Raw genomic sequence first — 23,583 nt, forward strand, 5'->3', positions numbered from 1 at the left:
AGGTTCAATAGGATGAATGGTTAATTCCCGTTCCTGTGTTCCTATGACCTGAAATGTTAACACTGTTTCTCTCTACGGGTGCTGCCTGATTGCTTAAGCTTTTCCAGCTTTTAAAAAATCTTATTTCAGAGTTCGAGTTCAACGGCATTCTGTTTTTGTGATCCAGTTGTCTTCCATATGTTTAAAACTAATTAACGGATTCCCTTTAATTTGTGCAATATATTAAAGCTTGTTGGTGAACTTTGCCCTGAACAAGCCAGGATATGGTGTATATGTATTTTGCAGTGCAGTGATATATGGTGGCTTTAAATCTGTACCTGTCCTACTCATTGTGAGGTGATCATTTCTGTAGAAGAGACTCAAGACTACTGTTAGCTGACTAGCCCATATTCCCTTTCCAAACCTTACTGAATACTAGAGAACTCAATTATCATTAATGCAAAGTGTTATCCAATAAAACTGAAGATACATCCTGAATTATTTTAGTATCATAATAGTGTTCAACTGGGATTCTTAAAAAATGCACCAACATTTATTGCAAGGAATCAATGCCTGTGTGTGTTGGAACAGTAACCCCACTCTTAGGTATTAAATTTCGCAACTATTTTATTTCGAGAAAAAAAGAAATAAAACAGGCCAATTTCTACCCAAAAACAGTAGAAACAATCCATTTTTATTGCCAGATTTGTGCTTCAGGAGAGGAGGTTAAAGAATATAGACCATATTTACATGCCGCATTAGATTTGTTCTTACCTGTCACCTGTATATCCAGCTATACAATGGCACTTTCCAGTCACATGGTCACACTGTCCTCCATTATGACAAGGGCAGTCTTGGGTACAGTTGATCCCAAATTTTCCAAATGGGCATGGCTGTGCACAGACCAATCCCTACACCAAGGGTGAAATAAAAATCTCCATTATATTTACATTTCAAACAGAATTTTCAGCTGCTTGGCATATAAATGAATAACGCTTTACTAATGAAGTAAGAAGCATACTTTTCTGGTGAAACATTGTAGATCAATGAATGTGCCCACTTATCTATTATGCAACCTTGATATGTATTATTTAGGACCTTGAACATAAGTTATTCATTGTACAATCACCTCAATGCATTAGTTTGCCTATTAAGATGATTCGTTTTATGTTTAACCCTCTGAATACTATATGCAACCTGGCAAATGCAGTAACTATTCTTTGTGAAATTTTTAAGTAAAAAATTAATGTGTTAAAAGGTATTACTAAAAGCTGACATCAGATAACCATTGAGAAATCTATTTATTTTTGTACATTACTTGAAAATCTAGCAATGATTTTTGTCCTGTTGTTAAGTATTGATAAGGAATATGTATAACAGGAATATTTACTGAGGATGAAAAGTTATTTTTTGTTCCCCTAAACAGTTGTTTGCGTCAATTGTAGTTTAAATGAACAACTTTCCTGCAATGAGAAACACAATTCTCACACTGAAGAGCATTTCCTGTTGTCTAACTAGTTGGGTTTTATACAATATTCTAAAAGGCCATTAGAAGGATAAAACTGAAACTACTCTTTACACGTTCTTAATCTTTTATTTATAAAGATGCGCATTATAAGCAGATACTGTACTTGCTAGCACAATCATCACAGTTTCAGTCTATACCTAGTTAATGTCCATCACCTGCAAACAACTAAACATAATTAATAAACATGATTTGGAGATGCCGGTGTTGGACTGGGGTGTACAAAGTTAAAAATCACCCAACACCAGGTTATAGTCCAACAGGTTTAATTGGAAGCACACTAGCTTTCGGAGCGACTCTCCTTCATCAGGTGGTAATGGAGGGCTCAATCCTAACACACAGAATTTATAGCAAAAATTTACAGTGTGATGTAACTGAAATTATACATTGAAGAATTGATTGTCTGTTAAGCCTTTCATCTGTTAGAATACAATGATAGTTTCACTTCTTTCATGTGTAAATCACAAAACCCTTTTTTTAAAGTTGCATTCTCAGGTTGCATTGTTAACAGCTAACCCGAGAATGCAACTTTAAAAAAAAAGGGTTTTGTGATTTACACATGAAAGAAGTGAAACTATCACTGTATTCTAACAGATGAAAGGCTTAACACACAATCAATTCTTCAATGTATAATTTCAGTTACATCACACTGCAAATTTTTGCTATAAATTCTGTTACGATCGAGTCCTCCACAATTACCTGATGAAGGAGTGTCGCTCCGAAAGCTAGTGCTTCCAACTAAACCTGTTGGATTATAACCTGGTGTTGTGTGATTTTTAATTAATAAACAGTTAACATGGATGATCAATTTGGTTGTTATTTTGGATTTGATCTTGCACATGTATAGTTATTCAAAGCTTTTGTGCTGAAACTCACCTGTTTTCATAGAACCTTCGAGGAGAAAGTGAGGGCTGCAGATGCTGGAGATCAGAGCTGAAAATGTGTTGCTGGAAAAGCGCAGCAGGTCAGGCAGCATCCAAGGAACAGGAAAATCGACATTTCGGGATTCCTGAAGAAGGGCCTATGCCCGAAATGTCGATTCTCCTGTTCCTTGGATGCTGCCTGACCTGCTGCGCTTTTCCAGCAACACATTTTCAGCTGTTTTCATAGAACCCCTGCTCAGATTGATCTGCCAGAGCATTTTGTTTGCTGCACAAGACTGCAGTGTTAGAACTGAATCACAACATACGTTGTAATGTTTGGCATGAGCCCACATTCTGGAAATTATCTTGTCAGCCATATAAATCATCTGTGTCCTCTATATTTATATAAGTCTAAGTTTGAGAATCTTGTAAATTATCCCTTAGGCACCCAACAATGATTGAATACTAGCAAAATACTATTATTTTGCAGACCTTAAAATTGAAAAGGGAATTACCTCTAATTCTAGCAGCATGTTTGATTTGGTGGAAGCATATATAGAAATATATATCTATGTTTATGGAACAGAAGGAAGTCAGGGCAGTGTCCTAGATCCAACCATCTTCAGCTCCTTCAACAATGATTTTCCATCCATTGCATGGTCAGAAGTAGGGATGTTTGCTGATGCCTATACAATGAGCAAGCCCTCAATTTATGAAGCAGTCCTTGTCCACAGTAAGCAAAACCCAGGCTTGGCTGATAAGTGAAAAGTAACATTCACATCACACAAATAGCAGGTGATGACAGTCTCCAACACAGAAGCTAACCATCACTCCTTGACATTCAATGGCATTACCAGCACTGAATTCTCCATTATTAACTTTCTGAGCTGATGTTGACCAGAAACTGAACTGGACCAGTCAAAATAATACTATGGCTACAACAGCAGGCCAGAGGTTAGGAATTTTAAGGCAACTCACTCAACTCCTAATTTCCTAAAGCCATCTAAGAGGCACAAGTTAAGTGTGGGATGAAATACTCTCAACATATCTCATGAATACAATTCCAACAAGACTCAAGAAAATTGGCTCCATCTAGAACCATGCAGCCCATTTGATTGGTACTCCATCTAGCACCTTTAACAGTCACTCCTTTCACCAACGATGCACAGTGGCATCAGTGTGTACTATCTTCAAGATGCACTGCAAACCTTCCAAACCTATGACTTCTAACATCTAAAAGGGAAGGGGCAACAGAGGTATTCGAGCACCACTACCTGCAAGTTCCCCTTCAAGCCATTCACCCGAGATAATTTAGAACTACATTGTCTTTCCTTCAATGTCACTGAATCAAAACCTCAGAACTCTCCATCTCCTAAGGGCTGCAGAATTTCCAGAATGCAGCTGACCACCACAGTCTCAAAAAGGCTGTTCAGGATGAACAATAAATGCTGAGGCTGAGCCAGCAACGTTCATGTTTTATGAACAAAAAAGACAAAGTTACATATGTGAAACTTTAAAGGCCAGATTCCTTCAGTTACAAACTCAAGCCAGCTGGCATCAATGGATTTAAACTACACAGTAGTGGGAATAGAATAACTCTGGGCAGTTCCTCTTTTCCTAGAGAGTAGTGGACCTCTAGACCACATTGTAGGCTGGTATGTATACCAAAGCTTTACTTTCAATTGGCAACTGGACTAATTCTGAGCTGTGTCAGAGATCATTATTCAGTTTTAGAAAATAGATTTTTTTATTCATTCCCAAGATGTGGACATCACTAGTATTTATTGTCCATTCCTAATTGCTCAAAGGGCAGTTGAGAGTCAATCACATTGCAATTGGTCTGGAACCATATGCAGGCCGGACCAGGTAAAGAGGCAGATTTCCTTTCCTAAAGGACATTAGTGAATCAGGTGGGTTTTTCTTGACAATAGTTTCATGGTTACCATTTGTTTCTTAATCCCAGATCTTTTTTTATTGAGTTCAACTTCCACCAAGGCAGGATTTGAAACTGGGTCCCCAGAACATAACCTGGGTAACTGGATTATTAGCCTAGTGATAATACCACCAGGCTACCACCTTCCCTCTAATTAACAGTTAAAGTGCACTTAGTCCATGGTTTCTGTGAAGACTGGTTCTGATTTGTGATTTGGGTTTGGGAGGAATTTTCCAGAGTTTCTTTTTCCAAATTGGGCCAGCTCTCTTTATTTCCTTTGCCTCAGGGGATTTCATGGTTGTGCAGGGAGAAACTGACTAGTTATGATAATGCAGATGTTAGCTTTTCATATGTTTGCATAAAGTGGTCATATATATTTACCATTCTAAACCATTAGTACTGTAGATTTTGAGATAATATCCTTATTCATCTGTTTTTTGGTTGTCCCAAAACATTCATTCTTGTATGAAGGCTAAAAACGTTCTTATGAATTTCTTTCAATGTAAATGCCGTTAAACTCTAACCTTCAGCATTGGCAAATTACACAACTATATAAGTAATACAAATATACCAAGATAGTCACCAAGGCAAATAACCACAGAAAGTGCTCCAAAAGCAAAATCAAAAGTGACCAGTATTTTTGGCAGCAGATAAGTTAACATTCCAGCAAATTGAAGGAATTGCACTGAATACTGAAAATCCAATAAAGGTTCAAATGTGCTGGAAATCCAAAGGTGACTGGTCTCTAGATCGGATAAAACATACTAATTGAAATGTTACTTTATCCTTCTCTTTCAGATGCTGATGGACCTGATTGTATTTCAAGCATTGTTTTCTTTTATTGAAAAAAATCCAAGCTACTATCATCAGAATCAACATTAGCCAACACTGATTATAAGGTCAATTCCTCTGATGATGAGAAAGAAAACGTACGGTGGATACTGGAAATTGGAAATGAACATCAAAATGCTGGAAATACTCAGCAAATCTGGTAGCATCTGTGGAGTGAGCAACAGAGTTAAATGTTTCAGTCATAGGACCTTTCTCTGCTTCTCCCTCCAAAATGCTGACAGATCTGCTGAGTATTTCAAATATTTTCTGATTTTATCTTTAATAGTGAAGTTGCCTTATTAAAACAAAATTATGAAGAAGCTTTCATCTTTAAACATACCATCCAACCAGCTGGACAAGAGCAATCTCCAGTGATATGGTGACATTTGCCACCATTCTGACATGGGCACCGTAATTCACAGTGGGCTCCATGACTGCCAGATGGGCAGCGTTCTTCACAACTGCAGATTAAAAGTAGACAATACAATTGGTCATTACAACACTGAATGGAAACCTATCAAAATTCTACAGGGCATGCATTTCCTTATTTATATCTAACTATGTGAATATTCAAGTGGATTAAAACCAATAATACTGAATCTGATAACGATCACTGGATCTTGTATAAATTGCATCTCAAGAATTTTCTGTGTGCCATTATATTTCAACACCAGGCTGTTTTGTGCTTGCTGGTGCTTTTTGTAATATCCCACAAAAGAGAGATAAAAAGAACAAGGAAAAAACAGAAGGAAAAATGAAATAGAATGAAACCTTGTGCTAAAATTCTATTACGACACATTTGAAGACCCTCAGACTATTTTTCTTTTACATTGTGATTAATAATAAACAGTCCTTTAGTGTTTCATGCTGCTTTTTAATTGAATCAGCCTTAGAATTCAGTTTCAACAATTGTGGTGCTATGTTATTATGCGAAAGACAGCATATATAAGAAATTTAAAGAAAAAAAATCTTCTATGGAGTTTTTAATGTAACGTTACCAGATTTGTTCAATCACATTTGTTACTTAAATAACTAAACTTTTAAGAGTGTAAAATTTGAAATTTTTCTCTATTTTTCGTGGGCAACTGAGTAATGAATCTGCGCTAATACTCAGATTTGACCAGTATCATTCCATGCATTTTGTGGGGATCAATTTTGCCTTGTTCTGTTTTCAGGTATGAAATGGCTGCTGTGCGTACATGCTGGAATAGATGTCTGGAGGCTAGTCATTTTTAGGGACACCAGTTTGGGTTACTTTTAACATTGAGGGCAGATCTTAGGTTGTTCCAAGAATAGCGGTAGGAAAGGGAATAGAATGGGTCCACGTTACTATCAAGTATTGGTGATGACTTCCAACTGGAAAGTGTAGGCACAGAACATGTCCAGCCAAATTTCAGAATTGATTTGCAGAACATATGTTGAACCCTTAATGCCCATAGAAGACACTTATGTTTGTTTTTGATGGCTGTTAGGGTGTTAATAAATTTCAGGCATGCTAATATGGTATCAGATTTACTTCAGGTTCTTGGAGAGCACAGTCACTTCAAATCGATGCTTTTTACCTCTGTTCTGCCCATGACAAACTATGCCACAAAATGAAGTTTTACTTGATTCATTTTCAAAAATGTGTACATCTGGCAGAATACCTGCATACTGGCTCAAAATTAACTTTGATCTACTATAGGAAGATTACTGCATTTAGAATTAGCCCAATGGTAGTGGAAGAAGGAATTTAATCACTTTAATTATGCTGTAAAATATTCAACAGTAGCGTACATCATGTTCAACCAGTACTTAGAAAGCCTTTCACAAACTGTGCAGATACATACATATGTCTTCTGGTACAGTAAAAACAACTCTATTTTATTTTGACATTTGTGTCAGTTTGTGGTTCTGTTATATTGTCTTGATTCTTTCAGTTGAAAACCTGTGGTAAGGAAGTGATATTCAGTCACAAACATGATGCTCGCCTCTAATGAGTAAAAATGCATTCGGATATGCTACATGTGAATATCTGCAGTCTACATAAATAACTAAAATAAAGTTTGTGAGAAGATTTGTAGCTCGGATGCTCGTTGTTGTGGTTCTGTTAGCCAAGCTGGGAATTTGTGTTACAGACGTTTCGTCCCCTGTCTAGGTGACATCCTCAGTGCTTGGGAGCCTCCTGTGAAGCGCTTCTGTGATCTTTCCTCCGGCATTTGTAGTGGTTTGAATCTGCCGCTTCCGGTTGTCAGTTCCAGCTGTCCGCTGCAGTGGTCGGTATATTGGGTCCAGGTCAATGTGCTTATTGATTGAATCTGTGATAGAGGTGAACAGTGCCGTTACATCGAATGAGACCATGGCTTCTTCCTTGTCTATGTGTATATTCCTGATGATGTCCAAGAATTCTTGTGTTGATTGTATAGAGTGTCTGGATCCGCTGATCAGATGTTTCAGTTTCTGCTGTAGTTCTTTAGCCAGTTTGTGAGATGGTGTCTCTGGTAGTGATACTATGGATATGAGTAGGATGCCTGGTTTGTGCACTTTAGGTATCCATAGAATCTGGGGGTGTTGTTGCTTTCAGGTTTCATTCTTTGTAGGTCAAACCTGGTTATCTGTCTGTTTTTTTGTAGGTTCCTCAGTGTGTTGTTTATCCTATTGGTGAGCTGTGGGGTGGGGTCAAACCCCCTCTTTTGGTAGGTGTTGGTATCTGCAAGTAGTTGTTGCACTTTCTGGATGTGTTGTGCTTTGTCCAGGATGACCGTCATTCTACCTTTGTCTGCTGATAGTATGATTATGTTCTTATCGTTTCTTAGTGATTTAGTGCTTCCCTCTCCTTGGTGTTGAGGTTATGTGTTTGTCTTTTCCTTGTTATCGGAGGTACAATACTTTGTCTCACTGTTTGTTGTGTCTCTTCTGTCAGTCCATTGTTCCTGAGTGTGCATTCTAGTGCTGCTAGGAAGTCTGCTGTCTTAGCGTCCCTGTGGTTGTAGTTGAGTCCCTTGGCCAGTATTGTTCTTTCCGTGTCTGTGAGCTGTCTGTGGGAGAGGTTTCTAACCCAGGTGTGTGTTGTGGTGTCCTCTCTGTTGTGTTAGTTTGGCCATTTTTTCTTTCAGTGCCATTTTTTTTGCGGCGTGTGGTCCTGTTCTGTCCTATGGTGACGGCCTGTTCTATGGTCCGGGTCCATTCCTGATTGGTGGTTTTTGAAATTAATGATTTTTGGCGCGCAATTTCTTGTCTGTATTTGTGAAGTCTGTTGTAAGCGTCTGTAATCATTACCTGGATCATCCTGAATCCATTCTGTCTGACTGTGTCCCTGGCTTGTGGGTTGTTGACTGGTGGTCTGTATCTGACACATGGTGGAAGGATTCGATTCTTTCAGCATTCATGCAGGAACAGGAGTTATTCGTATGTGGCGCTTAGGCGGTTGGCACAGGATTCCGATCTCCTGGCTTGTCTTAGCGTCTCTCGCCCGTAGGTGTTCAAAGTTTGTGAGAAGATTTGTAGCACGGGTGCTCGTTGTTGTGGTTCTGTTCGCCGAGCTGGGAATTTGTGTTGCAGACGTTTCGTCCCCTGTCTAGGTGACATCCTCAGTACTTGGGAGCCTCCTGTGAAGCGCTTCTGTGATCTTTCCTCCGGCATTTGTAGTGGTTTGAATCTGCCGCTTCCGGTTGTCAGTTTCAGCTGTCCGTTGCAGTGGTCGGTATATTGGGTCCAGATCGTTGTGCTTATTGATTGAATCTATATTCAACAAATTCAATCAATAAGCACATTGACCTGGACCCAATATACCGACCACTGCAACGGACAGCTGGAACTGACAACCGGAAGCGGCAGATTCAGGAGGCTCCCAAGCACTGAGGATGTCACCTAGACAGGGGACGAAACGTCTGCAACACAAATTCCCAGCTCGGCGAACAGAACCACAATAACTAAAATAACTAAATAGCTAACTAAATATCTAACACTTTCCAGTTGGAAGTCATCACCAATACTTGATAGTAACGTGGACCCATTCTATTCCCTTTCCTACCGCTATTCTTGGAACAACCTAAGATCTGCCCTCAATGTTAAAAGTAACCCAAACTGGTGTCCCTAAAAATGACTAGCCTCCAGACATCTATTCCAGCATGTACGCACAGCAGCCATTTCATACCTGAAAACAGAACAAGGCAAAATTGATCCCCACAAAATGCATGGAATGATACTGGTCAAATCTGAGTATTAGCGCAGATTCATTACTCAGTTGCCCACGAAAAATAGAGAAAAATTTCAAATTTTACACTCTTAAAAGTTTAGTTATTTAAGTAACAAATGTGATTGAACAAATCTGGTAATGTAACTTGTGCACGTTACAAAAATCAATTCTGAGACTTGCATTCCTCAGAATCGTGCATAATGCTTTTTGTGAAAAGTGGTTCTCTTGGTGACTTATTCCAGTTCTACTAAGTAGTTGCTTTTGCTACAGATTCTGCACTATACTGTAAAGTGTGTTTTCCCCACTTCCCAATGGAGATCTCAGTCATGTAGTTTTAACCTTAACTAGATGATATCTTCAATCATGTTGGATTAGACATTGATACTGCATCACAAAGTGGGTTTGCAGTTTCAAACATATACTAATCGCAAAAGAACAAATAAGAAAACATAGATGCCCCATTGCTGTGCAGGAAGAAAAATGTGAAGGGATCATGCTAACTCAAGACCATTTTATTATATCTCTTCACATCAATTATAAATTGGAAGCAGTAGTAATCTTCTGCCAAACTGAAAATACTGAAATCTCAAAATCATGAACAGGCTGGACAGGGGAGATGGGGAAACGCTGTTGCCACAATAAAAGGGACAAGAAGAAGAAGGCATAGATTTAAAGTTTAAAAATCACACAACAAGTTATAGTCCAACAGGTTTATTTGGAAGCAGTAGCTTTCAGAGTGCTGCTCCTTCGTCAAGTAGCTATGGAGCAGGATCATAAGACACAGAATTTGGAGCAAAAGATTACAGTGTCATGCAACTGAAATGGTATATTGAACAAACCTAGATTGCTGTTAAGTCTTTCATCTTTTAGAATGGGTTGCAGGTTTTGGTTCATTAATATGTAAATCCCAGAACTTCTTGTATGTCACATTCTCAAGATAACTGAAGGTTTTATAAAAAAAGGTGCCATCTCAGCTCAGACAATGCATTAAAGATGTGAAGTTAGAGTCTGCCTGTAAGCCAATCTTGAGTCAGTCGAAAGTAGGAATTTATAAAATATTACATGGAATGTCTGCACTGACTGCCAGCAAATTATGTGCTTTTTGAGCAAAGTAGAATGTATCTGTAAATGTAAATTCACCCCATAGACTTATATGTGTGTGTGCTTGCATGAGAAAGAGAGAGAGGGAGAGAGAGAGAGAGTGTGTGTGCATGTGAGTGTGTTGTGTGGGTGTGAATGTGGGGAGTGTATGTGTGTGTGTATGAGAGAGAATGTGTGTATGAGAGAGGGTCTGCGTGAGTGTGAGAGAGTGTGTGTGTGTACGCGTAAGAGAGTGTGTAGTGTTGTGGGGTCACATGTAGTGTGACATGAACCCAAGACTAATTGGTCTTGTGGCAGACATGGAGAAATTCATCAGAGAAATGAGACTCTGGGAATTCGTCCAAGATGCCAGTAGCTATCCCAATGAGCCAACTGATGAACTGGAACAGTCATCAGAGAGATCAACAGTGGAGCCACCAAAGGAGACGACGATTTGGACCCCTCCAGAGTGCCACTGCCCTGGGCTTGACATGTACGCTCAAAACATCAGGAAATGTGTAAGTGCCAGATTCACCATCCGCAGTCTCAAGGGAGAGCAAAACATCACCCGGTCACTTTGCAGTACCATCCATGCTCTCAAAACCAATTGCAACTTTGTCATCAAACCAGCAGATAAAGGAGGAGCCATCGTCATTCAGAATAGAACAAACTACTGGAAGGAATTATACCGACAACTGAACAGCCAAGAACACTACAGGCAACTACCAGCCGATCTAACCAAAGAACACACCCATTGAAATCCAGCCCTTCAGAGCTCCATACACACTTTCATCCCATGTACTTCTCACATAGGGGCTTCTAATGCCTTTTGAAGTTGCACAAAGCCAACACATCTGGACGTCCCATCATATCAAGCAACGGGACCCTGTGTGAGAACCTCTCTGGCTATGTTGAAGGCATCTTGAAACCCAATGTACAGGGGATTGCCAGCTTCTGTTCGCGCCACTACAGATTTCTTACAGAATCTCAGCACCCATGGACTAGTCGAACCAGGAACATTCCTCATCACAATGGACATTTCAGCACTCTACACCAGCATCCCCCACTATGACAGCATCGCTACAACAGTCTCAGTACTCAATACCAACAATTGTCAATCTCTGAGCACCATCCTACAACTCATCTGTTTCATTCTTGACCACAACGTTTTCACCTTTGACAACTAGTTCTTCACCCAGACACAGACAAGAGCCATGGGGACCAAATATGCACCTCAGTATGCCAACATTTTCATGCACAAGTTCAAACAAGACGTCTTTGCTGCATGGGACCTCCAACAAGCATTATACACCAGATATATTGACGACATTTTCTTCCTCTGGACCCATGGCGAGGAGTCACTGAAACAACTACACAGTGAAATCAACAGGTTTCATCTCTGGAATCCAAGATGGTGGCAACCTAGGAGGATCGTGGTTGCTGGGGTCCGTGCCACAACAGAGCTAGAACCCATCCCATCCATCTTACTGTGAATAAAAAAAAGTCAAAGAACAACAGAACCTGAAAATTTTACTTACCTTCATTTTTGCTGCAGGAGAATGCCGTAAAAAGTAGGAAGTTCACCTGGGGCCGGGGCTGCGGCTCAATCCACAGAGGCAGTGGACCTGCTTACTCACCAGGCCTTGGTTGATGATCTTGCCAAATCTCATGAGGTCCTCGGGAAGCAGATTGAAGAAAAAAAGTCAAGGAAAAGCTGGCCCCGGTCTCTGCTATGCTGCAAGACCTGCAGAAAAGAACTGATGAGCTTGCGTGCCGGGCCACAGGGGTGGAGGAAGAGGCTGATTCATCCAAGAGGCAAAGTGAAGCCATGGTTTGCTGTATCTGTGGAAGACCTTGAGAACAGGGGCAGAAGAAAGAACGTTCGTGTTGTTGGCATGCTAGAGGAGACGGAAGGTGAGTGGCCAGTGGAATTCTTTGAGACGTGATTCCCAGAACTCCTTTGTTTGGAGGCTGAAAAGGGAAGGATAAAGATTGAGAGAGCCCACCGGGTCACGGCACGAAGGCCAGGAATGGACCAACACCCTCATCCTGTCCTGGTACAGTTCCATCATTATAAAGACAAACAGAGAGTCATGGAAGCTTCCAGAGCCCAAAGGAAGGATTCAAGGGTGTTTTATGTGCAAGGGTTCCAGGGTCATGTTTTTCCAAGACTTTTCAGCGGCAGTGATTTGGAAAAGGAAGTCCTACAACGACGTCAAGATGAGATTGAGAGAGTTTGGGATCCAGTACTCTCTAAGGTATCCAGCGGTGCTTCAAATTAATTAAAATTTATCTGTACATTTATTTGACTCACCAGAGAAAGTGAGGAACTTTGTGGACACACTGACTTAAGCCAGACGACTGAAAAGGCACAGATAACAGAGTTGTTTGGGTTTGTCCTTGTTTGGAGAGGACTTCGTGGAGTCTCCTTTTGTTGGTAATAAGTTGAATTACATTTTGCTTGAGATGAATAGAATACTTACCTTTAATTTCTAAGTTAAGCTATACCAAGGAATGGATGACGTATTTACTTTTACCTTACTTGTGTATATTACTAATCTTGTTTTTCTACCAGCTTTTTGTGTTTGTGTTGTGACCCTAACTAGTAGGAGTTAAGAGGGCGGTGGGGATGGTTAGTAGGGTTTTGAGATGTGTAGGTGCCCCCTTTGAATGGGGGCTAAATTCCTCTAATCAGTGCCTTTGGCACTTTTTTGTTTTTCTGTTTGTGGTGTATATAGTTTTTGTAGGTTTTGTAAGTTTGTTGATTACAGCTGTTTTAGTTTATGTAGTTTTTGTGCTTTGTGGACTTTTTTGTACTGAAACTCAGCAATTTGTAGTTCAAGTTCTGCCTTTCTGGAGTCTAAATGGTGTAATAGAAGGTTATGGCTAAGGATGTGTTCAAGTGGTGTACCTGGAACATTAAAGGGAGTAGCCAGTCAAGAGGAATAGGTACTTTCTAGTCTTAAAAGGGAGAGGGTGGATGTTGCCTTATTGCAAGGAAACACACCTAGATGATGCAGAGCATCTGAAACTGTGATAGAATGGGTATGATCGGGTTTATTACTCATCTTTCAATACGAGGAGTAGGGGTGGCCATATTTGTTAGGAAGAATCCCCAATATAAATTGTTACAATGTATTAAAGACGCACATAGGAGATTAGTAAACCTTAAAGTTTTGATAAATAGGGAAGAATACAGGATATTGAATGTTTATTGTCCCCTGGCCCACCCTCTCAGGTTCTTGATAGATGCACTTTCTAAACTGGTTAGAACATAGAACATAGAACATAGAAAAATACAGCGCAGTACAGGCCCTTTGGCCCTCGATGTTACGCCAATCCAAGCCCACCTAACCTACACCAGCCCACTATCCTCCATATGCCTATCCAATGCCCGTTTAAATGCCCATAAAGAGGGAGAGTCCACCACTGCTACTGGCAGGGCATTCCATGAACTCACGACTTGCTGAGTAAAGAATCTACCCCTAACATCTGTCCTATACCTACCACCCCTTAATTTAAAGCTATGCCCCCTCGTAATGGCTGACTCCATACGTGGAAAAAGGTTCTCATGGTCAACCCTATCTAAACCCCTAATCATCTTGTACACCTCTATCAACTCACCCCTAAACCTTCCATTCTTCAATGAAAACAGCCCCAAGTGCCTCAGCCTTTCCTCATACGATCTTCCTACCATACCAGGCAACATCCTGGTAAACCTCCTCTGCACCCGTTCCAGTGCCTCCACATCCTTCCTATAGTATGGCGACCAAAACCGCACACAATACACCAGATGCGGCCGCACCAGAGTTTTATACAACAGCAACATGACCTCAGGGCTCCGGAACTCAATTCCTCTACCATATCAGCATATTATCGTAGGGGGGGATTTTAATTGTCTAATAGACCCTATAGTGGACAAATTGCTCAAAGGCCCCCTGATATCTTCTTCACGATCTAAGCAATTAAGGGTTTATGTGTTGAACTAGGATTGGTAGATGTTTGGAGGCACCTTTACCCTACTGGCAGGGATTTTACATTTTTCTCAAATCTGCACAAATGCCATACCAGGACTGATCCCTTTTGGACTCCCACACCACATTTGGATTTGGTGGTGTCATGTACAATTGGCAATATCACTGTTTCTGATCATGCTCCAGGTATCTAATAGTCAAGAGTAAGGATACTATGGTAGGTTCAAGGCACTGACGACTGAACCCCTTCATTCTTAAGGATAGCAAGTTTACTGAATTCTTTTCTACTGAATTCAGGGCTTTTTAAGACATTAATTCAGGTTTGGCCAGTATTCCATCCATTCTCTGGGAAACCGCTAAAGCCTATGCCAAGGGGTTAGTTTTTTCCTATTTTGCCAGTAAGAAACTGCAGAAGGGTGAGCAGCAATGCTTACTCGAGACACGCTTGAAGGCAGCTGAAAAGGCATACTTTGATAGGCCCTTGTTGGCTAAACTGCAAAGGATCATAGTGCTTTGTTCCACACTGAACTCTACGCTCACACAGACAGCTAAGACAGAACTTACATTTGCAAAACAAAGCCTGTTTGAGCATGGGGAGAAGCCAGGCAAGTACTTAGCGTATCTTGTCAGGAAAAGGAGTGCTCCCCAAACCATTACCTCAATCAGGGAAGTTATGGAAATTTAACCCATGATTCTAAAAGGATTAATGTGACATTTCAGAAATTTTACTCCAAACAATACTAGCCTGAAAGTTGAGAGAATGGGCAGGTTAGGATGGAGTCTTTGTACCTCCTGGGAGTGACCCCTGAGCAAGAGTCTCTCCTTAATGCCATGTTGTCAGATCAAGAGGTTCAGGAAGCTGTGAGGCAGCTTCAGAATGGAAAGGCGCCTGGTCCTGATTGACTTCCCTGTGATTGTTATAAGGAATTTATAAGTATACTTTCAGGACTGATGCTTACTATGTTTAACGATTCACATAGTCATGGCTTCCTCCCATCTTCTTTAAGAGAGGCAAATAAAAAAAGGGTAGTGTCCGAAGGACTGTGCTTCCTATAGACCCATCTCACTCCTGAATAACGATTTCAAAACCCTATCTAAGACTCTTGGACCAAGACGAGAAACTGTGCTGCCCTCCATCATTAAGGAGGATCAGATGGGTTTTACAAAATGTTACAGATCGTTGAATAATGTCAGGAGGTTACTTAATATGATCCAAGTATGTCAAGAATGATCAGTACATGAATTAGTGATTGCTTTAAACATGGAGAAGGCATTTGACCAGGTTTCGTGGTCAGATCTTTTTTTAAACTTTAAAGTGGTTTGGCTTGGGTGAGGTCTTTATCAGAGCTGAAAATGTGTTGCTGGAAAAGCGCAGCAGGTCAGGCAGCATCCAAGGAACAGGAGAATCGACGTTTCGGGCATAAGCCCTTCTTCAGGAATGAGGAAAGTTTGTCCAGCAGGCTAAGATAAAAGGTAGGGAGGAGGGATTTGGAGGAGGGGCATCGGAAATGTGATAGGTGGAAAGAGGTCAAGGTGAGGGTGATAGGTCAGACTGGGGTGGGGGCGAAGAGGTCGGGAAGAAGATTGCAGGTTAGGAAGGCGGTGCTGAATTCGATGGATTAGACTGAGACAAGGTGGGGGGAGGGGAAATGAGGAAACTGGTGAAATCCGAATTCATCCCTTGTGGTTGGAGGGTTCCTAGGCGGAAGATGAGGCGCTCTTCCTCCAACCGTCGTTTTGTTGTGGTCTGGCGATGGAGGAGTCCAAAGACCTGCATATCCTAGGTGGAGTGGGAGGGGGAATTGAAATGTTGAGCCACAGGGTGGTTGGGTTGGTTGGTCCGGGTGTCCCAGAGGTGTTCTCTGAAACGCTCCGCAAGTAGCCGGCCTGTCTCCCCAATATAGAGCAGGCCACATCGGGTGCAGAGGATGCAATAGATGATGTGTGTGGAGGTGCAGGTGAATCTGTGGCGGATATGGAAGTTTCCTTTGGGGCCTTGGAGGGAGGTGAGGGGGGAGGTGTGGGCGCAAGTCTTGCACCTCCTGCGGTTGCAGGGGAAGGTGCCGGGAGTGGAGGTTGGGTTGGTGGGGGGTGTGGACCTGACGAGGGAGTCACGGAGGGAGTGGTCTTTACGGAATGCTGATAGGGGAGGGGAGGGAAATATATCCTTGGTGGTGGGGTCCGTTTGGAGTGGTGGAAATGACGGCGGATGATGCGCTGAACATGGAGATTGGTGGGGTGGTAGGTGAGGCCAAGTGGGGTTCTGTCCTGGTGGTGGTTGGAGGGGCGGGGCACAAGGGCGGAGGAGCGGGAAGTGGAAGAGATGCGGTGGAGGGCATCGTCGACCACGTTGGGGGGGAAATTGCAGTCCTTGAAGAAGGAGGCCATCTGGGTTGTGACAGGCCGGCTACTTGCGGAGCGTTTCAGAGAACACCTCTGGGACACCCGGACCAACCAACCCAACCACCCTGTGGCTCAACATTTCAATTCTCCCTCCCACTCCACCAAGGATATGCAGGTCTTTGGACTCCTCCATCGCCAGACCACAACAAAATGACGGTTGGAGGAAGAGCGCCTCATCTTCCGCCTAGGAATCCTCCAACCACAAGGGATGAACTCGGATTTCACCAGTTTCCTCATTTCCCCTCCCCCCACCTTGTCTCAGTCTAATCCATCGAATTCAGCACCGCCTTCCTAACCTGCAATCTTCTTCCCGACCTCTCCGCCCCCACCCCAGTCTGACCTATCACCCTCACCTTGACCTCTTTCCACCTATCACATTTCCGACGCCCCTCCCCCAAATCCCTCCTCCCTACCTTTTATCTTAGCCTGCTGGACAAACTTTCCTCATTCCTGAAGAAGGGCTTATGCCCGAAACGTCGATTCTCCTGTTCCCTGGATGCTGCCTGACCTGCTGCGCTTTTCCAGCAACACATTTTCAGCTCTGATCTCCAGCATCTGCAGACCTCACTTTCTCCTCTGAGGTCTTTATCAGATGGGTAAAGGTTTTGTACAGTGACTTTCTTGCAGCGGTCCTCACCACTGGAGTGCAGACAAGCAATATTCTTAGGGGCAGTTGACATGGCTGTCCCTTATCAATATTGCTTTTCACATTGGTGATTGAACCACTGGCGAAGGCAATACGTAGGAATCCCAATATATCTACTCCAGAAGTGGGGACAAAGTTGCATAAGATTGCATTGTATGCAGATGATGTTCTTGTCTTTTTATCAAACCCAACCGTTTTGGTGCCTCATCCGATACAATGCATTAATTTGTTTGGCAGCTTTTCACGTTACAAGATCAACTTTGCCAAGTCAGAGGCCATGCCCATGGGTGGTCTCCTGAAAATGCCTAGTCCTGAGGACGAATCTCAATTTCCCTTTAGATGGTCACATGAGGGCTTTCTCTATTTAGGTATATTCATTATCGGCTATGTAAAACCAATTTTGCCCATTTATTCAACAGAATCAAATAAGATTTTGAAGATGGGAGGTGCTTCTGATCTCTTGGTTAGGTCGGATAGCTCTCATTAAAATGAATATTCTCCCCCGTCTGCTGTATCCTATATGAATGCTTCCTCTGCTCTTTATCAAGCAAACATTTAAAAGACTGAATGGCTGGTTCAGTTCCTTTACCTGGTATCGCAAGCGGCTCCTTATTAAACTGACTAAACTCCAGCTACCCCACAGACTGGGAGGAGTGGACCCCCCAGATATCAACAACTCATAGCTATCTTACGTGAATGACTGGGCCCAGGACTGTCTGGAGTCTAAATGGTTAATAGAAGATTATGGCTAAGAATGTGTTCAAGTGGTGTACCTGGAACATTAAAGGGAGTAGCCAGTCAAGAGGAATAGGTACTTTCTAGTCTTAAAAGGGAGGGTGGATGTTGCCTTATTGCAAGAAACACACCTAGATGATGCAGAGCATCTGAAATTGTGATAGAATGGGCATGATTGGGTTTATTACTCACCTTTCAATACGAGGAGTAAGGGTGGCCATACTTGTTAGGAAGAATCCCCGATATAAATTGTTAGAGTGCATTAAAGACGCACATAGGAGATTAGTAATCCTTAAAGCTTTGATAAGTAGGGAACTCGGATTGGTAGATGTTTGGAGGCACCTTTACCGTACTGGCAGGGATTTTACATTTTTCTCAAATCTGCACAAATGCCATACCAGGACTGATCCCTTTTGGACTCCCACACCGCATTTGGTATGCTTTTCTTTATTGGTCAGAGTATTGAGTACAGAAGTTGGGAGGTCATGATGCGGCTGTACAGGACATTGGTGAGGCCACTGTTGGAATATTGCATGCAATTCTAGTCTCCTTCCTATTAGAAAGATGTTGTGAAACTTGAAAGGGTTCAGAAAAGATTTACAAGGATATTGCCAGAGTTGGAGGATTTGAGCTACAGGGAGAGGCTGATCAGTCTGGGCTGTTTTCCCTGGAGCATCAGAGGTTGAGGGGTGACCTCATAGAGGTTTACAAAATTATGAGGGGCATGGATAGGGTAAATAGGCAAAGTATTTTCCCTGGGGTCGGGGAGTCCAGAACTCGAGGGCATAGGTTTAGGGTGAGAGGGGAAAGATATAAAAGAGACCTAAGGAGCAATGTTTTCACACAGAGGGTGGTACGAGTATGGAATGAGCTGCCAGAGGATATGGTGGAGGCTGGTACAATTGCGACATTTAAGAGGCATTTGGATGGGTATAGGAATAGGAAGGGTTTGGAGGGATATGGGCCGGATGCTGGCAGGTGGGACTAGATTGGGTTGGGATATCTGGTCGGCATGGACGGGTTGGACCGAAAGGTCTGTTTCCATGCTGTATATCTCTATGACTCTCTCTCATACGTACACCCCTACACTCTCACACACCCTCTCACTGCACCACACTCACACATACACTTTAACAAGCATGCACACATGCAAACATACACTATCTCATGTGCACTCTCACACACATGCACGCACTCACATTCTCTCTCTCTCTCTCTCTCTCTCTCATGCATGCACACATTCATATAGGTCTACGGGGTGAATTTGCATTTTCAGAATTACATTTGCTCAAACAGCACACAATCTGCAGGCAGTCAATACAGGCAGTCATTTCATGTAATATTTTATAAATTCCTACTTTGGAAATAGAACCAGTCTGACTCTTGATTGGGATACTAACTTCACACCTTTACTGCATTGTCTGAGCTGAGAGGTTATAAAACCTTAAGTTATCTCGAGAATGTGATTTACATATCAATGAACCAAATCTTGCAACCCATTCTAAAAGATTAAAGACTTAACAGCAATCTAGGTTTGTTCAATATATCATTTCAGTTGCATGACACTGTAATCTTTTGCTCTAAATTCTGTGTCTTATGATCCTGCTCCACAGCTACCTGATAAAGGAGCAGCGCTCCGAAAACTAGTGCTTCCAAAAAAACCTGTCAGACTATAACCTGGTGTTGTGTGATTTTTAAGTTTGTCCACCCCAGTCCAACACCGGCTCCTCCATTCCATAGATTTTAAGTGATTGACAAATGAAGGGTGACGCTAGGAAAACATTTTTCACTCAGCAAGTAGTTAGGATATGTAATCCATTATCTGGAATTATGGTGGAAGCAGGTTGAATGAGGCATTCAAGAGGGCATTAGATAATTGGATAAAAGTAATGTGCAAAATGTATGGGGAAAAAGCAGGAGATTGGCACTAGGTAATGATGTTCAGTTTCTGAGCCAGTGCAGGCATGATGAACTGAATGGCCATAACACGTCTATGATTCTGCAAGTGCCATGGCAATATGTTAATGACCAAACTACTATAAAAGTAAGGGAAAATAGAAATGATATAACTTAAGTATACTCTCAATCTTGTAATAACAAGATGCATTGCAAGAGGGACCAGAGATTCCAAACTTAACTGGGTGGCATGATGGTAGACTCTATAGCCTGCAGAATGTTTGTAGTTCATTCCCCTGGGGTTGAGTGGGATGGTGGAGGGAGATGTTGCTGCAGCTCTTATCTCCTCATACATGTTTACATTGCCAACTTGCTTTCTGTGAGCAACTTGACTACCAGACCCTTGCTCTGCCTGTGTCAAACCTGAAATTGGGTGGATTAGGTAGGCTTGAAATCCTTAAACTTTTAACACTGCTTTTGGTGTTGAGATTCAGTTTAACATATTGCCTAGCTATCACCATTGTTAACAGCTAACCCGAGAATGCAACTTTAAAAAAAAGGTTTTGTGATTTACACATGAAAGAAGTGAAACTATCACTGTATTCTAACAGATGAAAGGCTTAACACACAATCAATTTTTCAATGTATAATTTCAGTTAGATCACACTGTAAATTTTTGCTATAAATTCTGTGTTACGATCGAGCCCTCCACTATCACCTGATGAAGGAGCGTCGCTCCAAAAGCTAGTGTGCTTCCAATTAAACCTGTTGGACTATAACCTGGTGTTGTGTGATTTTTAACATAATAATGTTAGCCAGCTGTACTTCATAGAATATCAGTTCCCTGATTGTGGGTGTTAATCCAGTCCAATCAGGGAGACCTGGCTGACATAAAAGAATGAATTTCAGAAATATTGAGGGCCTGAATACGTGATTCAGTGAGAAGCAGTGCGAATGTCAAAGGCTATGCATTTGTAAATGAAGGGTGACTAGTGATGTCCTCTTAAGAGTTATTTCAGATTGTATGTTTGATTCTTTTATTTATTGAACTCTATGCTACCCTGGAATATTGGCTTGTAAATCTTTTTTTAAAAATTGAAATGTTTATATCGGTTCAAAATATATTCCCGAGTTTAATTGGGAAGTCTGGTAAACCTGTACTTACAATGCGCCAGTGTAACCTGGAGAACAATGGCACTCTCCAGTCTCATGATCACAAGTCGCTCCATTTTGACACTGACACTTATACTGACATTCTTTTCCATACTTTCCGTGGTCACAGGGTTCTTCACATCGCCATCCCTTATATCCATCAGCACAGACACAGGACCCAGTGATGGGGTTACACAGGGCTCTGTTTTGACACTGGCAACGGTTACTACAATGTGGTCCCCAGTGTTCACTGTCACAGCCTGTGTGGGTGCAAAAGACACAATGAAAGAGAAAGGGATAAGCTATGACAATTTATTGACTGAACAGGGCATTGAAATTGTAACTCACTTGTAGCAGGATGAAATAATGCTCTCATATGACATTGTCCCCAATTCAGTCAGGTCACCAAACAAAAGTTGTGAAAGTGAGGACATTTAACAACTTGTAGAAATCATTTAAATTGTTTTTACACCTTTCCCAGTTACCAATCTGTCAGTCAGAATTAGACTGCTTAATTTTTCTCAAAAACGAAAGGCAAGAGGTCGAGACTTGTCCCACTGACATCAGTTGGAAGATGAGATGCTGCACATCATGATTTTTATTGCTGGCAACAAAGCATATCTGAAGATAGCAGTAATAACAGTAGAACAAACATTGCACACAGTACCAAAGATCTCCTGCAGCCTTCTACACTTATCTCACATAGTGTTTGTCCTTTTAACCATCTCAAAGGGTTGAATGGTTGAGACAATGATTACCACCAGCATTCATTAGTTCAGTGTTATAGATGCTTGCTACTATCATAGCGACAATATTTAAAAGTTTATTTTTTCCTGGGATGTGGTGATTGCTGGTCAAGCCAGCATTTCTTGACCAACCCTAATGGCCCTTGAATTAAGTGGATTTCTAGGTCATTTCAGAGAGCAGTTTAAAGTCAACCACGTTGCTGTAGATCTGGTATCACATGTTGATCAGACCAAGTAAGGATGGTACATTTCCCTCCCTTAAGAACATGAGTAAACTAGTCATGTTTTTATTGAGAAAGTGAGGACTGCAAATACTGGAGATCAGAGTCAAAAAGTGTGGTGCTGGAAAAGCACAGCAGGTCAGTCAGCATCCGAGGAACAGAAGAGTTGACGTTTTGGGCATAAGCCCTTCATCAGGAATGTGGGGGGTGGTGGTGGGGGTGGGGGCAAGGGGGCTGAGAAATAAATAGGAGGGGGGTTGGAACTGGGGAGAAGGTAGCTTGGAAGGCAATAGGGAGTCGAAGGTGGGGGGTGATAGTGATAGGTCAGAGTGAATAGGTGGGCAGGAAGGTGGACACGTAGGACAGTCCACTGGGACCCTTCAAACACATGGCATCATTGCTAATTTCACCAGTTTCTTCATCTCCCCTTCCCAACCTTATCCCAGATTGAGCCCTCCAACTCAACATCGCCCTCTTGAACTGTCTTACCTGTCCATCTTCCTTCTCAACTATCCACTCCACACTCCGCTCCAACCTATCACCATCACTCCCCACCTTCATCCACCTATCGCCTTCCAAGCTACCTTCACCCCAGTCCCACCCCCTCCTATTTATCTCTTAGCCCCCCATGGGCCCGCATCTCCCCCACATTCCTGATGAAGGGCTTATGTCCAAAATGTCAACTCTCCTGCTCCTCAGATGCTGCCTGACCAGCTGTGCTATTTCAGTGCTACACTTCTTGACTCAGTTAGGTTTTTATGACAATCAACAATTTCCTGGGGCTGAATCATATGCTTTCTTGGCTAAGATGAGTTGTGTATTTTTGAAAGATTTAACAATGCAAGGCCTAATATGTTTTCTCAACATAACTTACCAAACTCACCTCATTAATACCCATCCCACCCATATGGAATCTCTCAGAATTTATCTTTATCTTACCATGAGCCATTCCCAGAATAGGAGTCCTGATAGCTCTCAATTCATTAACATTCCTTGCAACTATATCATTTTTTAAAAGGCTATTGTGAACCTAGACAAAGACTATCAGTTACAGACCTGACTAGCACGGTTGTCAAAAACTTTCTCCAGACATGGCAGATGGGAGAAATTGATGGCCTACTTTGTGGACAAAGACCCTGAGATCTTGAATGGGGTAATTCACATACGCGGCTCTCTCTTCCCCAGATCCAGCAGAGGAGGCTGTAACACCAGGCCATGTCAGCCTGAACTAAGGTTGCCAACCAGGTTAAAACAGTCTCAGCTATCCGGAGGAATGCCCAGCATTGTAGGAAGAAGGACAATGACTCTGTCTACTCCGCTTATATAAGAGCCATGATTTTCTTTCTGATATCTCACAATCACTCCATTGCACACTAAAACTCATGCTCCATAGGCTGAAGAAGGGCTCATGCCCGAAACGCC

The 23,583-nt window shown here is 42.0% G+C and overlaps 1 protein-coding gene across 3 annotated transcripts in view; it reads right to left on the bottom strand.

Moving 5' to 3' along the window:
• Positions 1–23,583, bottom strand: part of megf11 (multiple EGF-like-domains 11) — a 485,761-nt gene that overhangs the window by 132,539 nt on the left and 329,639 nt on the right. For all 3 annotated transcript variants that reach the window (XM_087981455.1, XM_087981454.1, XM_087981453.1), the window contains exons 7-9: positions 21,208–21,454; positions 5,472–5,592; positions 754–890 (exon numbers count right to left, since the gene is read on the bottom strand). In XM_087981455.1, the coding sequence (XP_087837581.1) occupies positions 754–890; positions 5,472–5,592; positions 21,208–21,454 (505 nt within the window). The remainder of the gene's footprint in view (positions 1–753; positions 891–5,471; positions 5,593–21,207; positions 21,455–23,583) is intronic.

This window comes from Chiloscyllium plagiosum, unplaced genomic scaffold (genome assembly GCF_037043375.1).
Source record: "Chiloscyllium plagiosum isolate Xiang-an unplaced genomic scaffold, Cpla_swu_hap1 HiC_scaffold_39, whole genome shotgun sequence".
NCBI classification, from domain to species: Eukaryota; Metazoa; Chordata; class Chondrichthyes; order Orectolobiformes; family Hemiscylliidae; genus Chiloscyllium; species Chiloscyllium plagiosum.